The sequence below is a fragment of the Aethalodelphis obliquidens genome, unplaced genomic scaffold (genome assembly GCF_003676395.1).
Source record: "Aethalodelphis obliquidens isolate GAN/ISIS:26980383/991018 unplaced genomic scaffold, ASM367639v1 scaffold31, whole genome shotgun sequence".
Classification (NCBI taxonomy): domain Eukaryota; kingdom Metazoa; phylum Chordata; class Mammalia; order Artiodactyla; family Delphinidae; genus Aethalodelphis; species Aethalodelphis obliquidens.
In genome coordinates, this window is record NW_020837975.1 from 4,339,380 (window position 1) to 4,360,676 (window position 21,297).

General features: G+C 37.6%; 1 protein-coding gene across 2 annotated transcripts in view; it reads right to left on the reverse strand.

The window, feature by feature from the left end:
• SACK1B (scaffolding CK1 anchoring protein B) overlaps positions 1-21,297 on the reverse strand; it is an 83,710-nt gene that overhangs the window by 60,168 nt on the left and 2,245 nt on the right. The window contains exons 1-2 of one of the 2 annotated variants that reach the window (XM_027126888.1): positions 12,630-12,665; positions 5,517-6,020 (exon numbers count right to left, since the gene is read on the reverse strand). In XM_027126888.1, coding sequence (XP_026982689.1) covers positions 5,517-5,960 — 444 coding nt within the window. In that variant the 5' untranslated portion in view covers positions 5,961-6,020; positions 12,630-12,665. Of the gene's footprint in view, positions 1-5,516; positions 6,021-12,629; positions 12,666-21,297 lie in introns of those variants that run through there. The other variant, XM_027126887.1, reaches the window with a different exon arrangement.

Below are 21,297 nucleotides of genomic sequence, written 5' to 3' on the forward strand. Positions count from 1 at the left end.
TAATCACCACGATACTTCAGAAATGGGTTTGAGTCATTTCAACAACAGCTAATAACCCTGGCTGGCATTCCTGGTAAGATGTTGTCTTGTTACATACTGGACTTGGTCATTCATTGCTCTCACTTTTAAAGAAGAAATGCCAAATCACAGTGATGCAAAAATACAGGCTGATAAAACAAATACTGTATATTAATGCATGTATGTGGAATCTAGAAAAAATGGTATAGATGATCTTATTTGTAAAGCAGAAATAGAGACACATGTAGAGAACAAATGTATGGATACCAAGGGGGAAGCGGGGGTGTGAGAGGAGTTGGGAGATTGGGATTGACACATATATGCTATTGATACTACGTATAAAACAGACAACTAATGAGAACATACCACATAGCACAGGTAACTCTACTTAATACACTGTAGGGACCTAAATCGGATGGAAATCCAAAAAAGAGCGGATATATGTATATGTATAGCTGATTCATTTTGCTGTACAGTAGAAACTAACAACATTGTAAAGCAACTACACTCCAATAAAAATTAATTTTAAAAATACAGGCTGATGGATTCTTTGACAAAATAAAGGTCTGGAGTAATGTAGTAAGAGGAAAAGTAGAAGAAGGAGAAGAAGGGGTCGCCATCATCTCAACACCACACGCAGGGTATTAAACATGTGGAGGTGTCATGGTAGATAGGTCAGCCAATTCATTCCACTCTCTCAAGGATCCTATGGAGTATTAGCATCTCCGTTTTACAGATGAGAAAACTAAAGCTCAGAGAGTTTGTAGTATAATGTCTAGTGCAAACAGCTGTTTGAGTTGGGATTCAACCCAGCCCTAACTGACTCTGAGATTCAGAGCCTTCATGTCATTCCAAGAAGTCTCTTTGAAAAAGAGCATTATTTGAAATTGGCAATTAAAAGAGGCTGCAGCTTTCTGTGTAACTGTGTTAAAGTAACTGTGTTAAAATCATCAGGGTTATTGTTAGTAGTGGAGGATAGGAGTAGAGAACCAGGAGTTTGGCATATAGAGAGTATTCCCATGCAGACACAGTGAGAGTTAACATTGTAAAGTCAGTACAATTTTAAAAAGATTTTTAACAAGATCTCTCGCTCTCTTTCTCTCTCTGTCTCTTTCTCTCTCTGTCTCTGTCTCTGTCTCTCTCTGTCTCTCTCTCTCTCTCTGTCTCTCTCTCTCTCTCTCTCTCACACACACACACACACACACACACGTATATACACACACATAAAATGCATTTTATTCAAAGAAAAGCTGTTCAAATTAATGTCACAGGATACTAATGTCATTAAATCTTACTAAGTAAAAGCTATTTTTTGGAAGAAACTAATTTTGACTCAAATTTAAACAAAGAAATATTCTTTGTGTTGGAATGGGAGGGTGCAGAGAGGAAATTCTTAATAAAAATTGGGAATATCAGGAGAGAGATAACCCTAGTCTAATAAAGGCACTGACAAACACATAAATATCACTTAGCTGGGCAGGATATGGCTGCAAAGTAATAGTGATGAAAGTGACACACTATGACACAATTATTATTATTCATATAATGAACTAATTCAGTATAACATATTGAAATAATCTTGAGGTGGTAAGTGCTATTAGAGATTTGGATAAGAACATTCGATTTAAAAAACCCTAAAATGCTTTGCTTCATGTCTTTCATTAAACAAGTGAAGATACCTGTGGTGTACAATGACTTGTTCAATCCATAACTAGTTAGCTATCAAGCCTCTAGTCCAGTGCTACTTTTATAACACCCATCAAATCCCAGAAGCCCCCATCATTAGTCCACCTTCCCTTTTGTGGCAATGGGCCACGTGGTAGTAAATGTTTCTCTGTATTACTAAGAATTCTGAGGCTGTAACAGACACACCTAGGAACAGTGACTCAGGGAGCAACCAAGATCTGAACTCAGGAGATGCAGGACAGAGCACCTCAGGAATCACTTCTGCCCTAATTCTCACTAGACTTTTGCTTATGTATCTTCTCGACTCCATATTTCACAAGAGTAAGAGTCACATCTTATGGAAGATGCTAGCCTAGAATTAGGAAACAGAGAGGCCAACAGCATTCTGGTTAAACATTTACATATTCAAGACTACCAGAAATGGTTACTTTAGGGATATTTATCACTGAGTGGACAGAAGATAAATGACTTTAGTGAAAGATGACTTTTTAAAGTAATTAGAGGGGACATTTTCATAACACAGAGTAGAAGTAATTAGGAATAAATGCATATATCATCTTGGGAACACCTCTTGACAGACAGATAATTACCTGGGAAAAGTCTTGCTAGATGCTATCAGACTTTATAAAGTTGAACCAAATTTAATTATGTCAACCACACAGTGAAAAATAGAAGGAAGTTAGGAAAGAGCCAGTAAATAAAAATAAGACCATTTTAGGGCACAGGGTATTACCTGTAATTAGATTTTCCCAAAGGAAAATTGTCAAATAGCCAAATAAGCAAATATACAAAAGAAAAAAAAAAAAAAGAAATGGAAACAAAAGAAGAAAAAAAAATCTCTCTGAATAACCTGTGACAACTGACATAAATGAAATGAACAAATACAAACAAATCTATGGATTTTTGAAATACTATAAAGATTATATTCTGCTTATAAAAACAGAATGATTCAGAGATAATAAAACTAATGCATATAAATTAATGAAATTCAAAAACAAAGTATTTTCAGTGGTTATGATCAGACTTCAAATGATTGGACCTCTAAGAAAACTGCTTTTGGCTCCTTTCTATTATTTTAAGATTTTTTTTTCCATTATATGACATTTATTTTCATAAGCACCTTATCTTAATTGCAAACAGAGCAGTGAAAACGAATTTAAGTTCTTCTCTGAGATCATTTCCTGGATTCTGCTTTGCTGGTTCCTAGCTCTACTTGTTATGGCCTCATAGCTCCACAGAGTTTCGTAATGTTGATTAACAAAATAATTTCACAGAGGCAAAAAACTTTATTCTATTCACTAAAATAAACATTATTCAAATACTTTATGAAAAAAAAGATCATCCTCTTCATACATTTCATCCTGTCATGACAATTCATTGAGAGTTACCAATAAAGAGAATTTGTCCTCTGAAAATAGTTCAGAAAAAAGAAGTTTATCATAATAACTAACAGGCTTGATTCTGAAGGTTTACAAGAGCCTAACTTACCTGCTGAATAAATGATAGTCATGAAAAGCAGGCAGAATATTTAAAAGGCAACGTGTTTCAACAAGCTGGTATTTCATAATAATATTTGCTCTTCTTATTTTAACATTTTTCACAGGACCTTGTTCAGTTATGGGCTAAATAGTCTAAAATTTTGTAAAAATGTGATCAATAACTTTTTCTTCTCTGGAGTATTGGATCCTTCAAAAATCTTTAAACTAACATAGTGACATATGAAGAAATTTCCAAAATATTAGCAAAATATACATCCCATGCATTTATAGCCCATTTAACCTCAATATTTATTGCATCTGATTAGAAACAAACACATTCTCCAATGCTTTCGGGAAAAAAAAAAAGGAAAGAAAACCACTAAGTAATCTATTATGATTTATATTCAATTTCAATATACTCAACTTATAAAGTTCAAATAATTCTCTTTCTTTGAATTCAGCTTGGATATGTATATACAAGGTAATATACATACCTTGGGTATGTATAAAGGTAGAATTCTTTCTTATTTTATGCCACTTAGATTTGGTGAAAGAGAAGCAAAGCATTACATTATTGTTTTACAGTTTGGACTTTGAGTTCCTCAGCTTGTTAATTCAAGTAGGAATTCTAAGCAGATGATGACCAGGCAGAGGATATTACTTTTAGAGGCTCACTAAATAAATAGCTGCCACATTAGAAAGAAAAATACATCAGATGGTCATGACTAATGTTCAGTTTCCAGTAAGTGCTAGCCCAAGAACTCATGCTAGCTCCTGAATTTCATTTTGTGCCACAGAAATGCAATGCCCCGTAGATTAGCTGTGGTGCAGGCTAACAAACTCATAACTACTAAGTTTACCATAATAACAAATATTAAGCTTCACTGATGTATTTTTCAATTTTCAGTTAACACTGTAGTTCAAAAACATATTGTCTCCCCAAGAAGAAATTCACAAATGTTCGTACTTGATATTTGTTGTTTTACCTTTACAAGGACTCATATATTTTCTTGACTTCTGTTGTTTCACAAAATACAATTGTATACTTTGTTCTCAGAGCACAGGATAGTCCAGTTTTAAAAATCCTCATGGTTCAATTCAGAAAATTGAACTGACAGTTCAATTCATTCAATGAAAGTTTGGACACTTACCGTGTACCTGATTCTATAGCTAATGTTTAACAACTGGAATAGATTAGTGCTCCCTTGATGTAACCCTGCTAAAGGAGTTAATATGGTTACAAGGTCAGGTTATTTGAGTTTAAAAGGTCCAGGGAAAAAAAAAATCACCTTACTTTTGCAAAGCCTGAGTTTGACAGTAGCCTTGGAACACTGTGTCTTCCTAATGTGAACGGGAGGCTCTTAGTTGCCTGTCTTCTAAACTACCATGTCCCTGTGGGTTTCAAGGGTCTAATATGTCTGTACTTCATAAAAGCATGCTTTCCCAAGCATCTCTGTGTCTTGTTGACATGAAAGAAAGCAATGCCGTGTATGTGTGCATCGCAAGGCCCCTTTTAGGTCTAAATTTCTATACTGTATAGTATCCATAACTAAGAAATAGACACTTCATAGTTAACAATCATAACTTTTTGATCATATACTTTAAAACTCAATAAACAGCCTGGGAAATTTTGTTGTAGTTTCCAAAGCATCCATCATGGTGGTGAGTACATAGAAAACTCCCAAGAAGCTTTATTAGATTGATTAAAAGAACATTTCTACAGTTTTATCTGAGCTTTAAAATAGAATTTCTGAGATTTATAAACCAATATAAATATTTAAGAGAGAGTACAGAGGCCCTAAAATGCTAAGCACCTCAGGACTTTACTTTAGAATTTTACATTATCAAGCCTGATTTTTCACCATTTTCACACAACTTAGGAAATAAATAAGAAAATCTATGCTTTATTTAATAGGATAAACTATAACCAGAACAAGAATTAGGGCTCAGTCCTGTTAAGAACAAAGAAAAATTCACCAGATTTGCCAACCACATATTTCCTTTCAGAGATTAAGGAAAATGTAAGTGATTTAGGCTATGAATACATCAAATCATCTCTTTTCCGGTCCATACACCTCAGCCTTCATGGGTGAAGATCTCTCATGTACGTGATGAAGAGAAGGAAATCTCCACCTGTAGTAGGAACCCAACACCACTCTCTCAGATATTTACAAGGTATGGGAAGTTACAACCTTTCTACGTATCCATATATATATTTCCTGAAATAGGCATGGTCTATACATATAGAGACTCTTTCATTAACATATATGTCTGTTATACTACTCTGGTGATTTTCCACATTTCAAATTTTTCATTTATAAATAGAAATATTACCTTTCTTGCTTCTTTTATCATCTTCCGAATGGTTTCCTTAATTGTAAATAGTTGTGCTCTTGGTGGATGAAAGAGGAGGTCAATTTGGGTACCCCTTACGAGTCCAGGCATCACATATGGCCAGCCCAATTCAAGATTTGGAGCTTCCACATCAGACTCAACGGGCCAGTAAGTCCCTGAAGATGAGGTATCATCGCAGGTATTATCAGTACCATATGCTGTGCTTTGTGCCACTTTTTGAACATTTTTCAAAATATAATTAATTTCTTCCTCGGCTAGAAAGTCTGACACTCGTTCCTTGGCAAGAAATTCTTGGTATGCATCTAACCCCTGTTCAATCAGTGTGTCCACAGCTACTCGATACCATTCCTTGTAGTGAGGTTCAATGTAATTGTCTAATTTACATTCGTCATTCAAGGAGGAAAGCATTGATGAGTTCTCCATGCTTGCAAACCTTTGACAATGGCACTTTCAAATGCCCATTCGTGCAGGGATGAGAGGTATCTGGGTATTTAAAAAGAAGGAAATCAAGATCAGTTAGAATTCTGTAATCAAATGTTTCATAATCCATGTCAACTGTTATTTTTACATTTACTCATAAAAATGAGTACCAGTAGCTCAATATGACATACATTTCATATCCAAAGTGGCAATAATAATACCATAATTCACATATCTATCACAAATAAGCTAAACAGAATCCCATTCACAGACTGCTAGCTGATATTCCTTTTCCAGGTTACCTCTAACTTTAGTTTCTCATCTAAGGAAATACATCTTCCTTTTCTGATATCCAGAAAGTCCACCCTCCTTACCTTTAATCTGGGATTACACATGGTGTGATCAGTTTCTTTTTGGTTTTAAAATATTTTAAAATAGAATTAGAAGAAAACCAATGCCTGGCCAGCCATTTATATAAATCTTACTGATTACTTGTTATACATATATCCTGATAAAATATAAAAAGCACAGAACACTTGTTTTCCAGGAACTTATTAATTAGATGAAGAGGCAAAATGTACACACAAAACTGTTTGTTACCCACTTTGAACAAAGACATATATTGCTAAGGGCCAAAATGAGTACTGTCTGTAGTCAATGCTTTCAGAATAAAAGCAAGTAGAGATCAATATGGAATAAAAGAGTTACGGATAGCCTTGCACAGGAGGGGGGCTTCAGGTGAAACTGGGGCAATGAATAAGAATATCATCAGGTGGAAAGAAGGAATATTTTCATCCCACATAAAAATGTAAAGCATAAGAAAAGCACAGAACAGGTATGCACTTGGTACATTCAGGAGATAATTTTAAAAAAACAAAAAAAAAAACAAAAATAAAAACCTTGGTCTGCTGGAAATTAGGATCCTTGTATTAGGGGTAGGAGATAAAGTTGAATAGACAAAATGGAGCCAGGTGTGGAGGGCCACTGGAGACTGTTGTGATTCAGCAAAACTTGTGTTTAAAACAATTAGTCTGGCAGTATCAGGGGAGTGGAGGAGAGACAAGTAGCTAGGAGAGTCTTTCAGAGTTCAAAGTCTCAGTGAGGACGTGACAAGAATATTCAAGTGATGGTTCAAAGCATGAACTCCTGAAATTTGATGGCTTGACAACATACAGGTGATAAAAAAATTCAGGACATCAAAGACAATTCAGATTTCTCATAGGAATTAAAATCTGCCTATCTGAGCTCATGCCCCATCCCTCATGCCCACAAAATGTTATCTGTTCCATAATTCCCTGCATGAGATACTGGACTGGACCTTATCTCAATCAAATAAGGGACTTTCTAGGCTTTTGAAGTCAGGATCTTCATTGTGTGGATTCAAACAAAGTACAACCCTATGATGTGCTACAAGCACAAAAGGGCTTATTTGACCAAAAACATCTTTGTCAGTGGCCGTGCCCTAGTTTACAATTTTCCACTTCACTCAGACTTTTTGGTCTCAGGTTTACCAAAAATTGAATCTGATTTGGGAGGGTAACCCAGGAAGCCATTACCATTTATTAACTCCTCACCTGAAAATGTGTAGCAAGAGTCACTACTCATAGACAGAAGTCGTGAAGGAATGGACAATAAATAGGGTCATAAGTTCTGCTGGGGGAGAAAAGATCAGAAAAAGATCCAGCATATAGGAAGGCAGAGATGAGGAGTGAGGAAGATACAGGGTACCTTACGTTACTATTTTAGTGCAGATAAGCCTACGTCCATCCCTAGGCTCAGAGTTTTTATAGAGAAAATCTAGCAGTAATGAAAGTCTAAAGAGTAAATCTGATACAAAAATAAAACCAGAACATGTCCCTTTTGGTCTCCTAGAGGGTCCTCAGCTTGAGCCATAACTTGATCCAGGCCAAGGAGACTGAACCTGTCCCTGGGTCCCAAGACCATCAGGCTGTGCAATGTGGCATCTGAGTTCTGGGCAATACCGTCTTCCTGCCCCACATGGTATGGTGGAGCTTTGGGTAACACACTCTCACTCCTCCATGGGCAGAAGGAGGAATAAATACCAAGCTGTCTGCTCATGTGAGAGATACGGTATGAAGAAGTAAAATTTGTTTCTTTTATTACCTAATTACATTTAACTTAATCTATTGACATGCACCAGGAAGCCAATGAGGAAACTTTCATAAATGTCTCAATCTTGTATAAGGTGCCATCTTCTTTCGAATGACATTTTATTTGAGTCCAGTGGTTCTCAACAGGGGAGATTTGACCCCACCTCCATCCCAAACAAGAACGATGTCTGGAGATGTTTTTAATTATAAGGATTTGTGGGGAGGGTGCTACTGGCATTCAGTGTGTAGGGGCCAGGGATGCACAGGACAGCCACCCACAGTAAGGAATTCTCTGGTCCAAAATGTCAACAGTGCCAAGGCTGAGAACTCTTCATCAAGTTGCACACTTCCTATGCATGATATCATACTACTAACTGATGACTTTTTGGTGTTCATTACAGTTCTCTTTGACACATAACACTCATTTTTAAAAAAGAGATAAGGTTTTTATTTGCTTGAGAAGATCAATCCATTTGATGAAAGTATAGTTCCCTAAGGTTTAGTGAGGTGTGGTTCTCACTTGATAATTCCAGTCCATGAAGGGACAAATATCCAGTGATGACATGAAAATCACACAGATTATCTGTGATTGTTAAAAACAGTAGGTAACTTCTGATTGTTCATAACAACCCCAAGTTTTTTGAGCACTCATTTTTAAACTTTTAAAATTTAACTTTTGAATTCCTATAACTTATGATGTTAACTGCCTATGACTTATCTGGAAATTAAAATGCATAAAGTGCTTTAAAAAACTATATTCATTTCTTAGCTTTACCTACGCATATATATACTCTGCAACTATAAAAAAATTATTGTTGAACTATGTGTAAGCTGAGATATCATAAAGATCGGAGGGATTAGGAAAGTAAAATAAAACTAGGAGGATAAAGTGGAAAGTTAATTATGAAGGAAAAAACAATTGAAAATGAGAAAAAAGCAAAACACTACAGGACTAATCAAATAGCAAAGCCAGAAATGATGCAGAAAAGGAAAAATACAACAGCCATAAGCACTGAAGTTGAGATATGATTTATAAGGGTTAAGAAATAAATACACTTGATTTGTCCTGCTGGAGAGAGGCTATCTTTCAATGTCTAGAGATATCCATTTATTGCAAGAGGTGTTTACAAGGGATACTTATAAAGGAGCCATCTACAAACAAATTTTAATGGAGGAGGGCAAGGTAATGGCACCTACATAAACAGCTACTGCAATAAAATAGCACCACTGTTTAGTTATAGACTTAATATAATACTTTCAAAAGTTCAATTATTAAATATTGGAAGGGCTATAATTGAGGATAAAATGAATTGGGTGTACCTTTAAACATACAAAAAGCATTATTTAATTCATAACCATTAAAAACTCCTAGAAAGTATATTTTTTCAACATACAGGATAGAGTTAATAAGTAGAGAAAAATAAAATCTTGCCATGATATGAAAGCTGAGCAGAGTGCTAGGCTCGGCTGCTATTTAAGTGACTCAGTCCAGAAAAAGAGCCTTGGAAAATACATGATTCAAATCCAGGCCCCAAACCACTACACACTGCATTTGATATCAAACCTTTAGTGTGACTTGAGGGAAGTATAAATTCCAAATGTTAAATCTGTAGACACAAAAGCTATAAACAAGGTATAAAAGAATAGATTTCAGTGCATGGGCCACTCTGAAAAACAGTTTGGCAGGTTCATTTATAAAACTGCATATAAATACACAACTAACACACGAGGCAAAAATTGCACACCTGGGGTTGATCCCAGAGAAATGAAATCTTATCTTCACACAAAAACTTGTATATGGGGCTTCCCTGGTGGCGCAGTGGTTGAGAGTCCGCCTGCCCATGCAGGGGACATGGGTTCGTGCCCCGGTCCGGAAGGGTCCCGCGTGCCGCAGAGCAGCTGGGCCCGTGGCCCATGACCGCTGGGCCTGCACGTCCGGTACCTGTGCTCCACAACGGGAGAGGCCGCGGCGGTGAGAGGCCCACGTACCGCAAAAAAACAAACTTGTACATGAATGTTCATAGCAGCTTTATTAATAATAGCTCTAAACTGGAAACAGCTCAAATGTCCTTTGCAGGTGAATATTATACAAACTGTGGTAACCTCAGACCACGGAACATGAGTCAGCTATACAATAAACTAACTTCTGATGCCTGCAGCAACCTGGATGAACCTCACGAGGATTATGCTGGGTGAAAAAAGCCAACTCCCAAAGATTCCACACTGCATGATTACATTTATAAAACAGTCTTAAAATGACAAAGTTATAAAAATGACCAGATTAGCGAATGCCAGGGGATAAAGAAGGGGTCGATGTGGCTATAAAAGGGCAACAAGGGGCATTTTTGTGGTGATGGAAACTTTCTGGATCTTGACAATATCCACGTCAATATACTGGGTGTGATACAGAATGACTGTTTTTGCAAGATGTAACCACTGAGGTAAACTGGGTAAAAGATAACAACGAATTCCTCTGTATTATTTCTCTCAACTTCATGTGAATCTACAATTGCCTCAAAACAAATTATACTGATGAGCAATTTCATCTGCCTTGAATAGAAAGCAAAAACAAAAACAACACATAGCTGGGAGGGTGAGAGCTTGTGTGCAGGCTCACACCACCAGGTTCAAAGCCTGCTTCCCAAATTACAGTAAGTCCCCTACATAACGAACCTTCAAGTTGTGTCGAAGATGCAAACGTAGGTTCCATCAACGTCAGGCATGAGTGAAATTGCAGCTTGCCCTCTGATTGTGTTAGCTGGGTAGCTAGGCTAACTTTGTTGGACTTAACGAACAAATTGGACTGAGGAATACACTCTCGGAACAGAACTCGTTCATATGTAGAGGACTTACTGTATTGTGAAGCTCTTGGACAAGTGACCTATGTCCACAAGCCTCAGTCTGTGTTTGTTACCGAATGCAAGTTCATGTTCCTGACCCCCAGTGAGGCCAATCAAACTGAAACATCAGAGTTTGGAGCAGGGAAAGGCTTATTGCAGGGCCCGGCAAGGAGAACTGGTGGCTTGGGTGGCTCACACTCAAAAACCCCGAGCTCCCCACAGGGTTCTAGCAAAGCATTTGTAAAGGCCAGGTGAGGGAGGGACATCTCAGGGAATGTGGTCATCTGAGGCACAGTTCTCTGATTGGTTGATGGTGAGGTACCAAGGTGGTGTCACAAGGGTTAACAATATCAATCCTTAGGCTCCAATAGGTCTAGGGACTATGTGGTCATGGTCATCAAGTAGTTAATTTCTTCTATTTGGTGGTGGTTTTTAACATCTGAAAATCTCAGGAAATATGAGATGCTATTATTGGGGGGTACTTCAGCGAGGAGCTAAAGCAGAAGATAATGGGGCAGGGGTCTGTCCCAAGAAGGCCCCATAGGGTCCTACTCAGTTACATGTTAGTGGCATTAGGTCATTCTAAGGAATAAATGAGGTAATACCCTTAAAATATTTAGTTTTTATCATAATTATTATTATACTACTATTCGTATTTTACGTTTTAACAATCTGTTAGAGTATAAACACTATAAAGATTCAAAAATCATTTGTTCACAAGAGTCTTTTAGGATTCAAAAAAAGGTAGTGTTTTCTGTCATCCCATGAACAATGTTATGCACTGTTTTGGCAACTGCAGTATTAAGCAAACAGCCAAACCTAGTCTCCATTTGTTTATGGTTTCTGATCTAAGAAAACTCATTGAAAAGACTTCTGAAATAAGAAGAGGTCAGTGGAAAAATGCTCCAAGGAGAAATTACAAGCTTCTTAAATGACAGATAGTCTGAGGTTATGATTATTTCATGTGCAAGCAGCTGGTCCCAAATCAGGACTTTGACTGAAAAATACCAAACAGATCAGAGTTGCCAGTGTCTTTGAGGTCCTTTTCCCAACTTCCATCTTAGGCTGTTCCTATTCAACTATTGAATGCTGTTATGAATTCAATTGTGTCCTCCAACAAAATATGTTTAAGTCCTAACCCTCAGTACCAGTGAATGTGATCTTATTTGGAAATAGGGTCTTCTTTGTAAGATACAGGACATAGACAAATACACAGGGAGAACTCCAAATGAGGACAGAATAAGAGATTGGAATGCTAAGGATTGCTGGCAACACCAGAACTAAGAGAAAGCCACGGACAGACTAACCCCTAGAGCCTTCTAAGAAAATGAGGTTCTGAGGAAACCTTGATTTCAGAGTATTAGCCTCTAGAACTGTGAGAGAATAAACTCTATTGTTTCAGGACAAAATTTGTGGTAGTTATAGCAATACAAGGAAGCTAATATAAACACACATAGGATTGTCTTTATTTGTAAACCTTAAAGAATGTAAAATAAAGGAACTTAATAAAAAATTAATTTACCCTCCACAAGTAATTTCAAGTGTTTTTCTAGTTTATGTGGTATTATAAAACCAGTTCTCTGACATAACTTCAATGTTAGGCAAATTTCACTAAGGGACATTTTACAGTCTTTTAAATATTGAGGAAAAAATGCCTCATATCACTCTTTTTTGGGGGGGTGAGAACTGACTCTATGATGTGTATCAAAATGTCTACTTACAGGGCTTCCCTGGTGGCGCAGTGGTTGAGAGTCCGCCTGCCGATGCAGGGGACACGGGTTCGTGCCCCGGTCCGGGAAGATCCCACATGCCGCGGAGCGGCTGGGCCCGTGAGCCATGGCCGCTGAGCCTGCGCGTCCGGAGCCTGTGCTCCGCAACGGGAGAGGCCACAACAGTGAGAGGCCCGCGTACCGCAAAAAAAAAAAAAAAAATATATATATATATATATATATATATATATGTCTACTTACAGAAGATGAGAACATGTTTTATAGAGGATTGTTTCAGAACATCCCTGTCTTATAAAATCATAATCTATGGTGGACCACTGTTCAAAATCATATATCTCTTCTTCATTCAAATTTGTACCTGCCAAGATAAGTTTGACTTTGATTATCAGAAATTTAAGATGACAATTAAAACATTAAAGAAGTTACTGTTAAATTAAAAATTCACTATAATACTGAAGCTGCCAAGGACAATCTGATATCTAATTTTGGCATCCAAATGTATTAGGAGATTCTAAGCTGGCTTCATAATAACACTTAAAACAAAATGGTCCAGTATCCAAGAGCACAGGTCACAGGCTTCCACAGAGCAGGCCAAGGAATACATGCCTGCGTGGCACACGCAATCAGAGTGTGGGTGTAGATGTCTCCATACGTGAGTCACCTACAGAATCACCCATCTTATCAAACTCATGAAAAGCACAAAACTAAGCAGCTCCAACTCATTTTATAAATCCCAAATGAAAATTCCATTTGCTCAATATCTAATCATTTATTAGTTTCCTTAATCTCTTTTAATTGGGGATAGAATGATGATCACTTTCACATCAAAATAATTGCAGGGTTTGTTTATATTGGCTGCTCTTCAATATATTTGCACCCCCAGTCTAAACTATAGTTCAAATGTAAGAAAATAAAGGCCACCAATTTATGTTAATGACATTAAAACATAATCCTTCACTACCATTTGGAAGGATTTATTGAGTAATTCCTGTAAAGAAATTTGTAGGAAAGAGAATAAACACTTTACTGAGAGAACATATACTTAATAGTCAAACTGCAGAGGATTACTCTATGCATGGCTTAAAATGCAAGAGAAATTAGAGTAAAATTACTTTTTGACCAATATCTAACCTGTTCCTGAACTGTGTTTTATTATGATATTAGTATACCAGAAGCTCCAATGGATGAAACAAGGTCATCCTGATGGGTTGTAACTTGTGCCAAAACGATCCATCTCCGCCTGATCCTGATAAATGTGTGTAACAACCATTTGGACCAATAAATAGAAAAACATTGATACAGTTTATGGAATTGAACAATAGCATATATATTAGATGCCAGAATCAATATTCAAAATGAATTCAAAATGATCTTAAGTAGTGAAATATAAATTTATTTAAATTTAATAAATCAACTGGATAGGATTAAACTCAATAAAATAAATTTTAAAGTTTGAATTTACATTTAAAACTAGCTATACAAGTATAGGATGGAGGAGGGTTTGGGAGCAGATTATGTCATAAAGAATAGTTGAATAATTGGAATGTTTAGTCCAAAGAGAACACAAAGATAGGGCATATTAGGGTAGTCTTTAGTTACAAGAAATGGTGAAGCAGAATTATTTTAAAGGCAAATGACAAATCACAAGTTGGCTCAGTGACCCAGAGTGGGAAAGATGGCCCAGGATTTGACTTCTGCTCTGCCACATACTGGTTGTTAAGACCTAGGTCTTCATTATTTCAGGGCTCCAAACCTCGTGTTCCTCACCAAGAAAATGGGTAAAATAACAGTACTGATAGCAAAGGGTTTCTATAAAGACTAAATGAGATTAAAGCTTTACTCTATATCAGCCATAAAAACTGCTAAAAATGGTGAGGTAGTCATATAGGAAGGAGTTTTATTTAGTAATAAGGCTCTATTTTTCTTTCTTACTGAGAACCCTCTCTCTGTATGTAATCACACAGAGGACATATTTTTGGATAGAGTCCTATAATGTGTCACAAATTGGCTTCCTGGGGGACCCTTTGCTTTAAAATTTTAACATGATGTTTATTTGGCCTTCTGAAGAGACCTGGGATACCCACAAACTCACGAACTTTGTTTGGAAGCAAGGAAGTGGTGAGCAAAGCATTTCTTAGGTGTAACAAAGACCTGCCTACTATGCTCTGTCCTGGATTCTCCAGAGTCAGCCTTCACAGTTTAGCTTCATTCTTTTGAAGTTAAATAAACAACATTATACACAAATGCAAAACAAATGAACAAAAAACCCAAGAAAGTCAGAAGGTGTCTCTAGTAGTTTTAATAGCAGGCAAAAATGCTTCTGTTATGATGCTATATGGACAAGAAGCAGGCTACCAAACTACAAAAGAGCAAAATTATAACTAAAGAAAATTCATCCAAAACCAAAAGGAAACACACACATAAAAATGAGAGTGCTTGTCTTAGAGTGGTGGTTCTATGAGTGATGATTTGAAACTTCTTTACACATTTCTGTATTTGCCAGATGTGTATCAATGAATATGTATTGTTGGCACTGGGGAAAAAGAAAGTTGATAAAAGAAGTATCCCAACAGTTATTTTTGACTTTAGAATGTCCTCCTCTTTTTTTCAGTCATGTGCTAAGTTGACTGTAATAGGTAATTTAAAACTCTGCATATAATAATTATTAGACTCTGCAGTCTAATAATTATTACAAAGCAACACATGAAAAACTACAAAATGTCCAGAAAATAAAGCTATGGTCACAGAGACCACAAAGAAAAAAATAAAATTAAAATAACTCCATGTGGTTAACGAGGTCTTACTAAGTAGCTCAAAGATGCACAGTGTCATCCCCAACTCTCAGGGGTCAGGACCAGAACCAGGGCAAGGAGTGCCACAGCACTCGTGGCACCTGTTACCACATCTGATGCATCAATTAAAGGCCTTATTCACTATACCTCCTTCGCTAGACTAGGAGCTCTGGGATAGAGGAGACTCTCTGTTTAGCACACTCATTAATGCTCAGGATGGACATAATTGTTAAATAATAAGCTAATCACATACTGCCTTAATAACTCAAAGTAAGAGAATGAGAGTTGATTAAAGTATGATAGGTCAAAAATTGCCAAAATATAAATTTTTTTATAAAGCAATAATACCCATGCAGAACTTTTAAAGACAGAAGCAATTACTTGTTTATATTAACTAGAGGTTAATTTTTTGACAATACAAAATATTACCCATTTGTAAAGCACTTCTAAGAAAATAATTAGAAACCCAGTGACTGCTGTAAGTCATTAGATAAATCCAGATATCTCTATCAAAAAACACAAACACTTATTTCAAATGAGCACTTTGTCAGGAGAATGGAGATGTTATCAAGTGTCACTTGGGGATTCTAACAAAAATTTGTATTTGGAAATGTTTAATTATGTTGAAGTCATTCTGAAAACGGTTTCTGTGCATTTAACATTTTTACTAGAGTATAATTGCTTTACAATGGTGTGTTAGTTTCTGCTGTATAACAAAGTGAATCATCTATATATATACATATATCCCCATATCCCCTCCCTCTTGTGTCTCATTCCCACCCTCCCTATGCCACCCCTCTAGGTTGTCACAAAGCACCGAGCTGATCTCCCTGTGCTATGCAGCTGCTTCCCACTAGCTATCTATTTTACACTTGGTAGTGTGTATATGTCAATGTGACTCTCTCACTTCGTCCCAGCTTACCCTTTCCCCTCCCCGTGTCCTCAAGTCCGTTCTCTATATCTGTGTCTTTATTCCATTCCTGCCCATAGGTTCATCAGAACCATTTCTTTTTTTTTTTTAGATTCTATATATATGTGTTAGCATACACTATTTGTTTTCCTCTTTCTGACTTACTTCACTCTATATGACAGACTCTAGGCCCATCGACCTCACTACAAATAACTCAATTTCGTTTCTTTTTATGGCTGAGTAATATTCCATTGTATATATGTGCCACATCTTCTTGATCCATTCATCAGTCGATGGACACTTAGGTTGCTTCCATGTCCTGGCTATTGTAAATAGTGCTGCAGTGAACATTGTGGTACATGTCTCTTTTTGAACTATGGTTTTCTCAGGGTATATGCCCAGTAGTCGGATTGCTGGGTCATATGGTAGTTCTAGTTTTAGTTTTTTAAGGAACCTCCATACTGTTCTCCATAGTGGCTGTATCAATTTACATTCCCACCAACAGTGCAAGAGGGTTCCCTTTTCTCCACACCCTCTCCAACATTTATTCTTTGTAGATATTTTTTATACACCTGTTCCATTAGGAAGGAAAAGAACAAATTTTCAAATGCATATGATGCTAGAAATGTATTGGGTTTTTCTTTTGTTGTTTTGTTTTGTTTTGTTTTTTGCAGAACACGGATCTCTCACTGTTGTGGCCTTTCCCGTTGTGGAGCACAGGCTCCGGACACGCAGGCTCAGCGGCCATGGCTCACAGGCTCAGCCGCTCCGCGGCATGTGGGATCTTCCCGGACAAGGGCACGAACCCGTGTCCCCTGCATCGGCAGGCAGACTCTCAACCACTGCGCCACCAGGGAAGCCCTCTTTGTAGATTTTTTGATATGGCCATTCTGACCAGTGTGAGGTGATAGATCATTGTAGTTTTGATTTGCATTTCTCTAATGATTAGTGATGTTGAGCATCCTTTCATGTGTTTATTGGCAATCTGTTATCTTCTTTGGAGAAATGTCTATTTAGGTCTTCTGCCCATTTTTGGATTGGGTTTCTGTTTTCTTGATATTGAGCTTCATGAGCTGCTTGTATATTTTGGAGATTAATCCTTTGTCAGTTGCTTTGTTTGCAAATATTTTCTCCCATTCTGAGGGTTGTCTTTTCGGCTTGTTTACGGTTTCCTTTGCTGTGCAAAAGCTTTGAAGTTTCATTAAGTCCCATTTGTTTATTTTTGTTTTCATTTCCATTTGTCTAGGAGGTGGGTCAAAAAGGATCTTGCTGTGATATGTCAAAGAGTGTTCTTCCTATGTTTTCCTCTAAGAGTTTTATAGTGTCTGGCCTTACAGTTAGGGCTTTAATCCATTTCGAGTTTATTTTTGTGTATGGTGTTAGGGAGTGTTCTAATTTCATTCTTTTACATGTAGCAGTCCAGTTTTCCCAGCACCACTTATTGAAGATGCTGTCTTTTCTCCATTGTATATTCTTGCTTCCTTTATCAAAGATAAGGTGACCATATGTGTGTGGGTTTATCTCTGGGCTTTCTATCCTGTTCCATTGATCTATATTTCTGTTTTTGTGCCAGTACCCTATTGTCTTGACTACTGTAGCTTTGTAGTATGGTCTGAAGTCAGGGAGCCCGATTCCTCCAGCTCCATTTTTCTTTCTCAAGATTGCTTTGGCTATTCAGGATCTTTTGTGTTTCCATACAAATTGTGAAATTTTTTGTTCTAGTTCTGTGAAAAAATGCCATTGGTAGTTTGATAGGGATTGCATTGAATCTGTAGATTGCTTTGTGTAGTGTAGTCATTTTCACAATGTTGATTCTTCCAATCCCAGAACATGGTATATCTCTCCATCTGTTTATATCATCTTTAATTTTAAAGTCCTGTGTTTTTCAATGGAAATAGTGATACAAATTAGCTGTAAAGCATGACTCATTTCACCTCTGTTATTAATGTCAGTTATATTATTAAATGGATTTATTTCAGCAGGAAGGAATGATTCATTCTCTGTTTAAATGAATTATGATTACAGACGTTTGGTATATCATTAAGGTGAAACTGGCATCGACGATATATTCCAGAGCAGCCTGGAGAAGTTTAAAAGTCCACATTTTTTTTTTAACAGCGTGATAAAACACAGCAGTGTAAGGCTTCTGTTTGTCCAATAAATTATCCTGTTACAAAGCCAGATTATGGTTTCGAGCAGTATGTAAATCTCTCCATTCTAAAGGTACGTAAAACTTGTGCGAGTCACTTGGTGGCCGTCTGGGTTATCAGACCAACTGGGGTGTCACAGGGCTTGTGCTCAAGTGACCCTTATTTTACTTAATAACGACCCCAAAGCAAGAGGCGTGAAGATGGCAATTCGGAAACGCCAGAGAGAGGATGTAAAATGCTTCCTTTGAGTGAAAAGGCGAAAGCTCTGTACTTTTCATCAGGAAAGAAAAAAAGGTGTGTGCTGAGGCTGCTGAGATCCACGGGCTTAGTAGTACAAGATGAGCACTTTCTTCTAGATACCTTGAAATATTTACAAGAATGCGTCCACTTTAGGAAGAAGCTAGAGCCATGTGGCTGACTCTCAACCACTGCGCCACCAGGGAAGCCCTCTTTGTAGATTTTTTGATATGGCCATTTGATATGGCCATCCCGCGGCATGTGGGATCTTCCCGGACAAGGGCACGAACCCGTGTCCCCTGCATCGGCAGGCAGACTCCCAACCACTGCGCCACCAGGGAAGCCCTAGAAATGTATTGTTAAATATTGTATTTAACATTAAAGTGTAACTGGCAATATTATTTATAGTTTGGCTATCAGAGAATAAAACTTCTCTTGTAATGTGTTTTTTTAATACAATTTGATTTTACAGATTTTTAGAAACATATAATGTACCAAAGTAGAGACCTGTACTGATGGAGATGACAGATGGAAATGAAGAAAGATAAATAAATAAATAGGTGAACAAATGGAGAAACAGACAAACAGAAGTAGGGAATGGGAGGGCTGGACAGAGAAAAGATGACAGGTGAGGTAGCAAAAGAAGATGAGAGAAAGGATGAGATGGTGGAGCAAAGAAAGAAAGAGAAGACTGAGGAAAAGAAAGAAAAGGAAGAGAAGGAACGAGAAGGGACAAAGAGAGGCCAAAAAGGTTAAATGGACAGTAAGACTGGAAAGCAAAGGAACAGTTGAGACTGCAAAAAAACCCTGAAATCATTGGGAAACACCATCAACAGTTCCTTACTCTAAAAACACCTTACCTTTTTTTCACTTTTCTCAAACCAATAATTCAGGAGTTACGTTTATTTGAGAAAAATACATTTTTTAAAAAACATCAGGAAACAGCTATTGAATGAGTCAGATGATACTGAGTATTTGGAGCAACACACTGTTTAGAAGTGAAGCCATCATTGCTTCTGCATGTATATAAAAGACAGCCCAGACAGACATCCCATGGTGAGCGACGCTATTACAGCCATTGAGGTGGAAGATGCCGCTTTTTAGTACTCTGAAAACTGCCTTTTCTTCCCCAAGTGAGTAATGCTTATACAATCTGAGAAGCAACGTGATAATAAACAGAGAACTAAAACCCTTTGAAATGAAAGTTGGACAATAGAAGTGGAAATAATGAGATTTCAGTGATACCTTGGGGAGAACTTAGTTAACACTATTTTATGGTACCGTCAATTAAAAGCAATCACAGAGAATTTCAGAGCACAATGGGATACACCAGTGATCATGTATCCAAGCCCTTTCACACCAGTGAAAAACTTGAGAGGTTGAGAGAATTTAAATACTCCGTCCAAAATCACCACTAACTCAGGTCTGCTAATGTTCAATTTCACAAATGATTAATGAACATATACAATATCTGCTGAGATCTTCAGAGTATGAAGGAAATACTGAGTAAAGGGACCTGATCATTAATATCTGTTTGTACTTATTAGGTTCCTAACTGTGAGCTTCCCGAGATCCAAGAACAGGATCTTGTTACCCTTACATTCCTGGAGCAGAACACATTGCTTGGTGCATAACTGTCAATATATATATGTTGAATGAATAGATAGGGCACAAGAGCACAAAGTTATAACCTTTACACATCATGACTGCACAGCTTTTGTATAAACTCTTTAGAATAGGTCACTGCCTACTGGCTGTCATTTATATACATTCACATGGAGGTTACACCAGACCCTATGCCAGTACGCAAGAGGCTGACCACTACCACCTTACCTTACCTTCCCCAAGGATGAGCAGAGTCTACAAATTATTTGACACATAGCTCAAAGGATAAATGGCACGTGCCTCTAGGGGGCATCTGGGCTCACTCCAAAGGACAGTGTGAAAATAAAACAATATACAAACTGGGTAGGTAATTAGATATCCCCCGAGGAAAAGTTCCGCATAAAAGCCATGATCATGTGACTCAAGCACTTTGCAATGTAGATGTGTCCAACGGGTGAATATTCCTTATATTGGTATCATCTCTCCAACCCAGGCTCATCTTCCTCACAGCATCACAGCTGCTCAAAACATCTTTTACCTCCCTGATCCCCCACCCCTACCTCCTACGCATGCTAGCATCCTGACTCCTTAAAAACCCTCCTTCCCAAATGGAAGCCAACTTACTCCCATTCAAGTTCACCTCCACACATACCCTTTCTACTGGAGCTCACCACCCCCACCCTCCCGTCCTGTGTCAGTTGCCCACAGTACTCATCTCCCATGATTGGCAATGCCAACCCCCGTGGGTTCCCGACTCTACCTTGTGGGCTGGGATAGGTACCGCAAACAGTGCCAAAGCCCACTGACCCACCTCAGGGGGAGGAAGAGGCATCTGAAGGCTCCAGAAAATTTTCTCAGAGAAATTGGTAGTTGGTGGATTTAATTCTTGATGGAGCTTAGGTGCTATTTGTATAAAATTTAACCCATGGAACGCCTAAAATCCATCATTTAGAATTCTGTTTCCA